The 13,124-nt window shown below is 36.7% G+C and overlaps 1 protein-coding gene across 1 annotated transcript; it reads left to right on the top strand.

Annotated features, from left to right (window-relative positions):
• Positions 1 to 844: 844 nt before the first annotated feature.
• LOC112845535 (uncharacterized) lies at positions 845 to 12,893 on the top strand (the record flags this gene model as incomplete). Its single annotated transcript, XM_025904951.1, has 14 exons — positions 845 to 928; positions 1,008 to 1,206; positions 4,140 to 4,197; positions 4,875 to 4,907; positions 5,067 to 5,112; positions 5,230 to 5,514; positions 7,339 to 7,581; positions 8,071 to 8,178; positions 8,295 to 8,310; positions 8,392 to 8,489; positions 8,637 to 8,681; positions 9,304 to 9,363; positions 9,584 to 9,646; positions 9,881 to 12,893. Coding segments are annotated over 14 exons (1,346 nt in total), but the record flags the coding sequence as incomplete, so codon positions are not given.
• Between the last annotated feature and the right edge of the window lie 231 nt (positions 12,894 to 13,124).

Here is a 13,124-nt window from a genome sequence, read left to right as displayed (position 1 = left end):
CAGTGGGGCTCGGTGACACTGACCTGCTCTGTTCAGGGCTCTGCTGGCTGGACTTTTGATTGGTTCAGACAAATCCCAGATTCTCATGAAGTAGCAAATAATACGAACACTTCAAAACTGCAAAACTTATTCGTGTCTCAGACGAAGGCATCTATCGGTGCAGAGGAAGAAGAGGAAACCCAGTTTTCTTCACAAACCTCAGCAAAGTGTATCACATTCAGAACATTGAGTTAATAACTTTTTGTAAGAAATAAAAGAACAAACATTATGATGACCAAACTTTTCTGTATTAATTCATGTTTGGTATGAAAGTGTCCAACAGGGCCTTTGTGACTCTGCACAGAACTGGACTCAGATATTCAGCGGTGAGATGATCACCATCAAATGTGAGATCCAAGGAGGAGAAAACACTGAGTGGCAGTATAATGGAGAACAACAAGCTCAAAACACCTCCCACACACAGTGAATACAACATCAGCAGGGCTTCATTTTCCTACAACGGGCAATATTGGTGTAAGGGTAGAAGAGACGTGTTCTTCTCAACAGCTTGGAGTGATGCTTTACACTAAAAGTCTGTAAGTAAATCATCTTTGAGTTTTTTATCTACTCTTTTCATCTGTCCAACTATAGAAAAACATCTTTATTTTTACTCTAACAAACAGCAAACAACCCAGACCCACAATTACTGCTGATAGGAGACACAATACAGCTGAGGCATGCAACACCAGCTGCTCTGTGGGAGCTACAATGAGTGGAATACTTCCTGGTTCAGACGTGCCTCAGTCTTTCAGAAATTCAGGTGATTAGAAACAAAGAACCAGATCAAATGATCACTGTCACACAGGGAGCATCTACTACTGCAAGGGAGGGAGAGGAAACCCCGTTTTCTTCACAGAGGACAGTGATCCAATCACTATTGAAAAAAGAGGTGAGTTTAAGAGTTAATTGATTAACATGGATGCAGAAATATTTAAAACTGGACCAATTAGATTTTGTTTTGTAAACAGTTTCCAACAAAGCAGTTGTGTCCCTGGAGCCCAGCTGGCCTCTGATATTCAGTGGCGAGAAGATCACTGTTAGATGTCAGATTTATTTAGGTAGACGCACTGAGTGGGAGTATGAGTGGAGCAAACCCGACTCAAGCACAGTTCTGGCAAATAATGCATCCATCAATCTTAATGCATCTGTGATCAAGTGGAGCTACAGGTATGGGTAAAAACAAACAGGAGCTGTACTCTGTGACAGAGTGGAGTGATGTCATCACACTGACAGTCTCTGGTAAGAAAGTTAGTTTTGTTATGTCTATATAAACACAAGGGTAACATGTATAATAACTACATAGTGTGAGCATTAGTGATTTGTTGGTGCACCATTGATTATTCATAAAACCGTATGGAATACTATACATTGTAATTTATAAACAGATAAAATTGTGTTCTTCATCAATAAGGTCATAGCATGTTTTCTTCATTCTTTATAAATGACCATTTCTAAATTAAGCACTCCATCAAGTATAAAACACTTAGTTAAAAATAATGGTTGTAGTATCATGTAGAAAATGTAAGCAAAAAAAAAGTATTCAGATGCACGTTTGCAGGTAAGGATTAAATTTTTATCAACTACTAACTTTCTGAAGTGATAGTGGTTCCTCATAAGTATTCTCAAATGACAAGTTAGATCTGAATGATACAGAACATACAATATTCACTGCAACATTGAAATGCAACCCAACAAAGTTAGACAGAATATGCAAATCTACAACCTAGAAATGTTGAGATGCTGTGAAAAAGGCAAATGTAAACCAAATGGAATGAAAAAAGATGATGATGCAGATGATTAGTAAGGCTGAAGAGAGGGCAGCAACAAAGCGGATGAAGAGTACAAAGGCGACTGGTCCTGATGATACACTAGTGGAGGTATGGAGATGTCTAGAAGAGAGGGCAGTGGGCCTTTTAATCATATTGTTTAACACAAGTCTGAGGAATGGAAAAATGTATTGGCGCAGATTTTCAAGATCAAGGGTGAAATGTAGATCTGTAGTAACAGTGATTAGACTGATGAGCCATAACATGAAAATACAGGAAACAGTTGTTGAAGCCAAGTTAAGAAGAACAGTGATGATCAGTGAGCAAGCAGGATGGAGTCATGCCTAGAAAGAGCAGTGCAGATGTGATATTTGCTTTGAGAGTGCTGCTGAAGAAGTACAAACAAAGTGAGAATTAACTGCAATTTAATTTAATATAAATTTAATTCAATATAAATTTGAACAATATTGGGAGATTAAAGTAATATAACCACACAATTAAAAAGGACTTTTTGGAATTATCTGCAACATGTAATTCTTAAAAACAATGCAATTTCTTCAGAGCAGTACATTGGGGCAGCCCCATATTTAATCATACTTAAAATGGCTACAATGACACATACATGTATCATATCAGGTGTATGTGATTAGAACATTGTGACTCTACGTTTGTAAGGTAGTGTTACTTACTTAAACCCTTAGACATTTAGTTTGGTGTGCTCCTGACAGAGATGGGCAACGCGTTACTGTAATCTGATTACTTTTTTCAAGTAACGAGTAATGTAAGGGATTACTATTGCAAAAACGGTAATTAGATTACTGTTACTTTCACGTAGGAACGCTGCGTTACTGCGTTACTAAAACCGTGATTTTTTGCGAGAACGTCTCATAACAGTGACGTAAGCGAGTGCGACGTTCATGACAACAGCTGTCTGCAGATCATAATATATCGAGTGCGGGACAGAGTATAGCATGCAGCGTTCAAAGCGTGTAAGTACTGACCTTATTTTGAGTTTGATTCCATAAAAAGTGACAAAAACATTAGTGTCCGTTGTGCATGGGAAGAAAACTTCTTTTTACAGCGAAAAAACCCCTAAACTTCCAAGCAAGCAGCGAGTGTACTACGACGTAATGTGAAATTCACAGAGAAACTCGCGGATTCTTCCACTGACCGCTGCAGCACACCTGCACCAGGGTAAACCTCCGCCTACCCCAGTCCTGCTTTACAGGTGAAAATAGAGCAACAGGACCGCTAGTCTTTGATTTTATTTATTTTCTGCTGTGTTTTACTTGCATCTATTTGAAAGAGTGAGTGTAAACACAAAAAATATTTTATTTTATGTGCTGGAATGTGCAGAAAATAGATTTAAATGTTAAACAAATTTCTTCCAGTCAGAGAATGTTGCATATAATTAAGTTTTTGCTTGATGCATAAAGTTAAAAGATTAAAACTAATAAAACAAGTTTTAAAAAGAGACTTTTCCATTTGATTACATTTTGTATGATGAATTATGCAGAAAAAGTAGAATTGGGCTGAAAGATTATCGCTTTATCACCTATTCAGGTTGTAAATTGTGTTTTTAAAAAGTAACTAAGTAACTAAGTAATTAATTACTTTTGAAAATAAGTAATCAGTAAAGTAACGGTATTACTTTTTGGGGGAAGTAATCAGTAATTAGTAACTGATTACTTTTTTCAAGTAACTTGACCAACACTGGCTCCTGACCGCTGAAGTGACAGTGAGCACAATGATATCTAACGATATATGTTTTTTGTTGTTTATTCACCTGCTGTTAAATGTCTTTATTTTCCCAAAATAAATAATAACAAAATTAGACATCAATATGTCAACATTCCTAATTAAGAACTGAATATTCAATGTGGTGTCCTAATTTTTTCATAACAGTACATTTGTCACCACCAGATGAGTGCAAGCATGAACTGAGTTTGATCAGATATATAACTACAAATGTTAATATTTCATATGTGATGCAGTCATACTTACTGCAGACTACATAAGATATACTATGTATCCTTTTCATTTAAGAATTATTTGTAAAACTGTAATTGTCTCTAAAGCAAAGGAGCAGTAATCGATTTACTGTAATTTTATTATACTTTTTTTTTCCTAAATTAAACAGGAAACAGACCAAAGGCCAGCATCAGTGCTGACAGTAGAGTCCTTCCAGAAGGTGATACAGTCACCCTGACCTGCTCTGTGACACCATCTACTCCTGGTTGGAGTTACTACTGGTACAGAGGCAAGAAAACCTCAGAACCACTGACGATGGCAGAAGTTGTTCTCCACTCTGATGGACAAATCGGTGTATCACAGGAAGGAGACTATTGGTGCAGAGGACGACGAGGCAACCCAGTTTACTACACAGACTACAGTGATGTGATCAGTATTAAAAAAACTGGTGAGTCATGGTAAATGTTTCTTTTTTTAATTGATGGAAGATGTTAAAAAGTCATTTAGTTAGTTATTTTTGTTTGTTTTTTATTATCTGTTTAACAGTTAGAAACAGGCCTGCTGTGACTCTGCATCCAAACTGGCCTGAGGTATACAGCAGAGAGACAATCACTTTGAAATGTGAGATCCCAGGAGAAGACACTGAGTGGGATTATGAGTGGGCAACAAGCAGCTCACATCAACCTCCAAACCAAAATGAATACAAGATTAACTCTGTTTCTACATCACACCATGGGCACTACTGGTGTAAGGGCAGGATGAGAAGTGCACAACAGAATTCAACAATGTGGAGTGCATCCTTTCAACTAAAGATAGTTTATAGTGAGTGAATTATAAATTTAATGGGAATTTTATGCTTGCATTTATTAACAGGTGAAAGACAATCTGTCGTTAAGGATCTTATTCTGATCTGATCTCACTCTGAAAATATAATTTCCCAACAGAACAAAGAATAAATATTTGTGAGTCAGCATTTTAGTGACATTGAATTCAGAGTTAAGAGACGAAACATTGAGAGAAAATCTTTGTTGAACAGATAAACCCCGTCCTGTCCTCACTGTGTCTCCATCATGGCTGAGTCCTGGAGCCTCAGTAACTCTGAACTGTGAGGTTGAACATCCGTCTGCAGGATGGAGCTTCTACTGGTATAAAGCTGTTCCTGATCTATCAGAGAAATCCTCCAGTTATGAGCTGCTACCTGATGGCAGTGGGACTGCACAGGACTCCTACATCATTCATGGACAGACACACACAGCAGGATATGTGTGCAGAGCTGGAAGAGGAGACCCAGAGTATCACACTGATCACAGTCAACCAAAGTTTGTCTGGTCTGCAGGTCAGTATTTTATCTCCTAATTCAAAAAGAAAAAAAAAAAAAGTGTTATTATTGCATTCACAGACTTCAATCTATTAATCTATCAAGAAAAAAATGACAGTTCTTGTTTTTCTACAGATTTAAATTCAGCAGCCTCTCTCACAGTCAGTCCTAACAGTGTGCAGCACTTCATCTTTGATTCAGTATCTCTGAATTGTTCTGGAAACTCTTCTCAGTGGAGAGTGATGATATTTTCTCAGGATGGATACCTGAGAAAACTCCGGGAATGTGGAAACTGGGGGACAGAGACCGAATCCACATGCAACATATATCTTCTCCGGTACTACTGGTACCAAGATCCTGTGTACTGGTGTGAGTCTGAATCAGGACAGTTCAGCAATGGAATCAACATCACTGCACATTGTAGGTCTTTACATTCCTAATTTTAAGAAGTTTGGACACTGTGTAAAATATAAATAAAGAAAGAAAACAGTATCTACGTTTAAGCTTTTAACCCTCTCGAGGCAGGCGTTGCCGATTTGCAACAGTTAAAACACTAACAACCTGATTACCCCACATACATATTTTATGAGTTTTTTTTACTTAGAAGTACCACTGCAGGACTTGGTTGTGCATTAGCAACAAAAACTTAATTTGAGCCTGAGAGGGTTATAATGAAAAAGTGTATAATTGCAAGAAATAAATAATTTTGATGTGGTGGCAGCAACACATCACAAAAAAGGGACAGGGCCACGTTTACCACTGTGTACACTGAAAAAAGAACCAACTTAATTGAATTATTTCAATTGGTAACACCTAATTTAATTAAGTTCTTTGAAATGAAGTTAATACATAGAGTAACACAACTGATTTATCTAATGTATTAACTTCATTTCAAAGAACTTAATTAAATTAGGTGTTACCAATTGAAATAATTCAATTAAGTTGGTTCACCTATTTTCTTTTTACAGTAGCATCCCCACTTCTTTTAACAACAGTCTATAAACATCTGGGGACTGTAGAAACCAGCTGCTGGACCTTTGGGAGAGCAATATTATCCCATAGTTTTCTGATAGAGGATTATATCTGCTCAACAATCCTGGGTCTTCTTTGTCATGTTTTTTATTTTGTGATACACAAATTGTTTTCAAATGGTGAAAGACTGGGACTCCAGGCAGCCCAGTTCAGCTTCTGTACTCTTCAAATATGTAAGGCCTTTCATGAAAAAAGTCATCTGGATGAGAGCATATTTTGCTCTAAAATCTCTGTATACTTTTCAACATTAATGGTGCCTTTTCAGATGAGCCAAGCAACTCATATTCCATAGTCACTAAAGCACCTTAAACCATCAGAGATCCAAACTTTAGAACTGAGTCCTAATAACAACGTGGATGGTCCTTCTATTCTTTAGTCCAGTGGATGTGGCATTTATGTGTTTTAAAAAGAATTTCAAATTTGTATTAATCTGAACAAGAAAACAATTTTCCGCTTTATCTCGGTTTCATTCAAATGAATTTTGGCCGAAACAAGACACTGAATGATGTTCCCACATGGCCTCTTCTTTGCATGTTAGACCTGTAGCCTGTATTTCTGAATGGCACAGTAACCTTGAAACACTGACTAATCTGCAACATAGACGTGCAAACAGTCAACAGAATACTGTATGTACCACATTAGTTTATATTGCATTAGGAAAAAACAATGTATCCTTGCTGCAAGTCATCTTATTACAATGTGTATACAGCAGAATAGAACATGTATCTATACAATGTTTGACATGTTTCATTATATGGTTCAATATCTACATTTTAGAAATATATTTTCCACATAACTATGATGATACCAAGAGTTTAGTTTTCCATTAAGTGGCACCAACAAGATTTAAATTCACAGTACAGCCATTGCACACATTGTGCTCATTTCTGAGTTATTTATTTATTTACAAATAAATCCAACACTGCAGAGGATGAAGCAGAAATGTGAGCCCATGATTATAGGTGTGGTAATAGCTTTGTGTCATTACAGTATTCATAATTATGAGAGGATGTAACCAAAAATGCATCTGAAATCCAGCTTTAACTTAAATGATCATGCTGTGGTTAAAAGTGTGAGAAAAAATAATACTAATAAAACATAACAAAGAACAGGATTAGAGCTGTTGGTGCCACTGTCTTCATTTACCAAACAAGGATGGAAACAGTAGACTGTATGTTGGTAAGTTCTCTCATATTTTAATGGCTTTTACAGTTACTGGTGTGATCCTGGTGAGCCCTGTCCATCCAGTCAATGAGGGGGACTCTGTTGCTCTTGGCTGCAAGTTGAGGACAGGAAACTTAAATTCCACCATTAGATTCTACAAAAATGGGAAACTAATTCAAAATGATGACAGACAAAAGCTAAATATCCCTGCAGTGTCAAAGTCTGATGAAGGCTTCTACAAGTGTGAATATTCAGGGGATGAGTCACCACAAAGTTTGATGTCAGTAAAAGGTAAGTGTGAACGATACAGTTGTAGTTAGATTTTATTTTTAGATTAGATTTTACTTAGACTGTAACTACTGGCCGGCTGGTTTTATTTGATGAGCCTTTTGTTTAAACCTTTTGAAACAGAGACAGCAGGGTATTTCTTTTCTAAGTATGAAAATGAAGAAAATTAAAAGGTTAAAAGAAGGTTAAAATGGTCCTGCCCACGTAAAGTATGCAAGCCCTTATTTTGAACTAAAACTGTATTTTATAGTTTGTATTTTTAGCCACTTTTATAGAGTGTTGATTGTTTAACATCCCAGTCGTTACTATGTACCCATTTACAATATTTTCCATCTCCACAGTTTTAAGAGATGACTTTCTGATTTAACAAAACATTTACAGACAACCCAGAAAATGCCTGTCAGGTTCAAAGTGTCCTTTGCCCATAATATATTCAATTGAATGGGCTATATCATGACAGATGAAGCTAATTTGTATTCTATATTATTACAGCATCCAGATCTTCACTTTCTGTCTCTCTAATCATGGGGCTGGTTAGTGGTGTCTCACTGATTCTCCTGCTGTTCCTGCTGCTCTGTTGTTGGCACAAAAAATCAAAGGGTGATTTTTTTTCTTTATTTCATATATTAACTGTCAGACACTGCCATGGTATGGACAATTATGTTTTATTTGTAATACTCTCCCATTTAATATTATTATTACTGTCTTCTCCATAGGTACACTTTGTATCAGGTAAAACACTCTTTTCTTGTCTTCAGTGAACAAACACTATGTAACACATTCATTGTAACTTGAACCTGTTTAAAACCTCAGACCAGCCCAGTCTCAGGAAACCAGTCAGACTGCTGCTACAGTTCAAACTATGAGCCAGGATGAAAATCAGCAGCAAATATATTCCTCTCTTGTTCACGGTCAGCCACACACCTGTTACAGAATAAGAGCATTTACAGCTGAACCTTTCTATACTCATGTTCATGTTCACAGTTATAATATAGCTGCAAGTTTACTGCACACAGTGATTATTTTGTCATTGTCTTGTGTTTCTTACTGACCCAAAGGTGACATGAACGTCTATGAGTCATGTAGACCTTCTGAAAACACTGGTACAGTAGAAGATATTTCTTTGTTTTAATTAAAGATTAGATTGAAATTGTTGGGTCTGTTCCCACAAACCCGCTAATTCTAGAGACTTATTCATCATGAAAGAAAACAAGACAGTCAGCGATTGATCGATTACTTGCGCAAGGGAGGCCTCATCTGTGTCCAGCACGAAAATGACCCCGACGATGGCCTCCTCCTGCTGCCTTTTATTGAGAGACAGTTCACACAAAACACAGCAAAGCAACGCCCACATGGTTCTAAGGCATTGTATATATATGTGTGAACTTTTATATGTAAGTAGGAATGTGTGTGTGTGTGTGTGTGTGTGTGTGTTTTGGGGGTGCGTTTGTGTGACCTCCTGCTGACCAAAAGGGTCATAAAAGCAGGAAGCTTACAACACAAGTAACAGATCTTTCAGATAGGATGTATCTACAATAAAACCTCCCCCAACACAAAGTGGTTAGAGGTGCTCAGGATCAAAGGAATGGCTTTGATAATACTGCTTGAACTAAGATTGTACAAATTTAAGAAACACAATGGCAACATTCAACAATTAGACCTAACAGAAATCTTATTTTTACTGAGAATTAAAAATCTAAAATAGTACAATTGTCCTCATTTTAGGTGGACGGACAGATGACTACAAAAATATCTCTCTTCAGCTCAGAAGTGTCGAACAGAGGGGTGAGTACAAAAAATATGAAAATACAAAACAGATTTTGAATTATAAATGTAAATACATCATGCAGCCAAAAGCATGTGCACTTCTGAAATCATACCTCTAAATATACATAACATTATGAGCTTCAATAAATAAAATGTAATTTGCATACAGTACTGTTTAAATTTTAACGCCCCCTCAGAGTCATGATACCCACATACATTTTCTGTGTTAATGTTACAGGAAAGCGTGATGATCCAGAGGAAACCTCTGACTACCATAATGTAGATCCAAACTCAGCTACAGGTACAAATATTAACTGTAGCAAATATTTAGTTTCAGGGATGAAATATGTATCACATATATTTGTTGGGCTACATGTGTGTTAACTGCAAGGGAGCTTTAATTAGATGTCCTAATAAGAAGAAGAAACTCATTTGTAGCCCTTTTAAACGCCTTCAGTATCATTAAACCTGTTCTTTAGTTAGTTTTACTTTATTCTGTTTTCATTTATTTCATTTTATTTATTTACTTTTAAAGGTCCGTAAAGAGAGGCACAGCATCAACAAAACAAGAGAAGGTGGACCACAACTTGAAAAAACAAACAAAAACATTAAAAAAAATTAATTCTTAAACTTTTGAACATCAACATTTTTATACAGCTGGATATTAAAGTCGAGTCACACCGTGATCCTGTGGGCAAAAGTTGTTAAAGCTAAGTTAAGAAGAGAGGTGACAGTCAGTGATATGGCAGCATGTGGCTTCATGCTGAGAAAGAAGTTTAAGGAAGGTCAGAGGGAGCTTCACTGTGTCTTTGTGGATCTAGAGAAAGGATATGGTGCCAAGCGTGTGGGGTACTGCATGTGGATGTCAGGAGTAGCAGAGAAGTATGTGAAGGTGGTGCAGGACATGTATGAGGACAGTGAGACAGCAGTGAGGTGTGTGGTTGTAACTTAGCAGTTCAAGCTGGGGGTGGGATTACATCAGGAATCAGCTCTGAGCCCCTTCTTGTTTGCAGGGGTGATGGACAAGATGACAGATGAGGTCATGCAGGAGTCTCTGTGGATTATGGTGTTTGCAAACAACATTGTGAGGTGTAGTGAGAGTAGGGAGCAGGTGGAAGAGAGGCTGGAGAGGAGGACGCATGCACCAGAGAGAATAGGAATGAAATTCAGTAAAAGCAAGACAGAACACATGTGTATGAATAGGAGACAGTTTAACAGTGAAGCTGCAAGGAGTAGAGGAAGTGAAGGTGGATAAGTTCAACTGAGAGTTTCAAAGAGAGTGCAGCAAGGGTGGGTAAAGAGTGGGCAGGGGTGATTTGTGACATATGGACAGCAGCAAGATTGATAGGGAAGGTTTGCAAGACTGCACGACATTTTATTTGTAAATGATCAATTAATAAATATATCAAATTTAATTTAATATCAAACTAAAGGGAAATTACCAAGACACTTCCAACTCTAACAATACTAAGCTCCTAAGTATCACAATTGTACTGGTGACCATGTCACATGATCACCAGTATAAACATGCTCATGAGTATCATGATGAGTAATTCTGTGTGTAAATATATAAGAAACATATAAAAATGAGCAAGTTTGAATTTTGTAGAAGTGTTTTTATAATGAAAATATTGTATATATTTATAAAGTGTATTAAGTCGTTTTTCACATTGTACTGTATCCCATTTTTCTCATTTTGCTTAATCGCTTTTCTACTAAAATAATAAATATTAAATTACTTAAATGTTGTTGTAGGAAGCTCCATTTCTTGCACTACTCACTCTATCACAGTAACATTTAAAACATTTTCTGTATTTCCAACCATGTTTTTTTTTTCCAGTCTTGGTGACTTATGCTTTGTGTTTGATTCATTAGATTACAAAGCAGGACAGGAGGTTTAGAGAGAGCCTTGAGAGTCAGCCCTTCAAACTGTCACTTTAACAGGAAATATATTTCAGTTGAGGTTATTGTTTTTTTGCAAGCTTCTGCCAGTAGAAACTGTGCTACTGTTTTCCATAGACAAAGGAAGGGGAGGGAGAGGTGGTGTGTTGAGGACAGCAAGAGAGGAAAGACAAGAGTTTGAAGAAGAGAGTAGGAACTTTAAATGGAACTCTGACTAGAAAAGGAAGACCGCAAGGAGATATGATGGAGGAAGGTAGATATATTGTACCCCAGGAGGACCACCTGTGTGAGCCGACTCAGCCTCGGACACTGAGAACAACCAATGCACCAGCGGGTGATGTTCTGAGAGAGGTGGTCTAAGATCCAACCTGACACAGACAAACAGGCACACACAGTCACAAACGTGCATTCCCACCCTCATGCACACATATACAAATACTCGCACACACATGGAGAAACACAGAAATGAACACACTCCCCTTACATACTCTATACAATAACTGTCAACTATAGAGCTTTTTGAAGAAACAGTAACAATAAGTTAAAAAAATAGTTTTATTTGCCTGCAGGGCTCAAGGACAGTCACCAGCTTTTGGAGAAGCAGCCTCTTGATTCTCTAGTAGACGAGAAACCATATCCAGCATTGAAAACTGGTTGTGGATGTGAGGTTTTTAAAGTATTTAAAGTGTAGACAATAAACTGTTTTATAAATGTGGCTTGTACTATTAACTTTTAATAGTCATTAAAACTAGAAAAGTGCTGCAGAAAACCCACTCGGTGGTATTTCTTCTGAAACAGAGATGTTATTTGATCCTGAGCTTCTGACTCTTGCCAGAAAAGGGGAAACACCCACTGCCCATGAGTTGTGCTGTTTGTACTAAGTGGGTGTGCTCTGTTATATATATGTATATAGAATATATATAAAAAGATGTGCATCAGGAAACCAAACAAGAAACACAAATATAGCATTCATACGGTGGCTCTGTTTGCAGCTTTGCTCTCCAAACATCAGACTGACAGTGTTTTGTATGTGGTCAGCTCAAACAGGTGTAAATTTTGGATTTGCTTTAATAGTTCTCAGTTTATAAAAGAGTCATGCAAGATAACCTAAACACTTCACATTTAAAAGTTGTAATAAAATTGTGATCTTATTTATACCCTAAGAAGGTCATTAACTCACTATTGATCGTGTGCCTCAAGAAATGAGACACATCATTACCAACAGTTTTTTATTTATGTTACATTTGAGTGTCTTTAGTTTGATAATGTCTGAAGTTTCTGTCTTTATTGTAGTGCTCTGTACGCTCCTCTGCAGTGGACACGCTCAAGGTGACTGAACAGTTTTCTTTTTTCTATTTCTTCCTTTTTATTTAATAAAGATTATTCTCAAGCTGTATGACTCTAATGCAGATCATATTTGTGTTTCTATTTATTTATTTCATTTTATGAGAATATAAATAAAGTATTATCAATCAATCAACTTTCAATTCAATTCAACAAGACTACACATTAGAAATTAGCTCTACAGGTCACAGTGGTTAATATCAGCGTTCTGGCAGATGAAGTTTGTCATTTTATACAAAGATCAGTAATGCTGTCTTTATAACTGTATTAGGTAAGTCATCAGTGATTAATAATGTGATGATTCCTGTTAAAATATTCATCTGAATTATAAAAAAATGTGTGTTTAATAAATGTTTCAATGTTTAACTGTTTTATTTCTGATGTATTGAAACTTTAAACTTTAACCATGACCATTGCATTTTACCTAACTTTGTTCACAGTACACACTACAACCAAAATACTCAGACAATATGTTTCTTGTCATTACAACATGTGCATGTTTTAATGTATAACAAGAATAACTGTGGATGAAA

This window comes from Oreochromis niloticus, unplaced genomic scaffold (assembly GCF_001858045.2).
Source record: "Oreochromis niloticus isolate F11D_XX unplaced genomic scaffold, O_niloticus_UMD_NMBU tig00007810_pilon, whole genome shotgun sequence".
Lineage (NCBI taxonomy): Eukaryota > Metazoa > Chordata > Actinopteri > Cichliformes > Cichlidae > Oreochromis > Oreochromis niloticus.
Note: the sequence above shows the minus strand (reverse complement) of the source record. Positions and strands in the feature narration are given on the sequence as shown.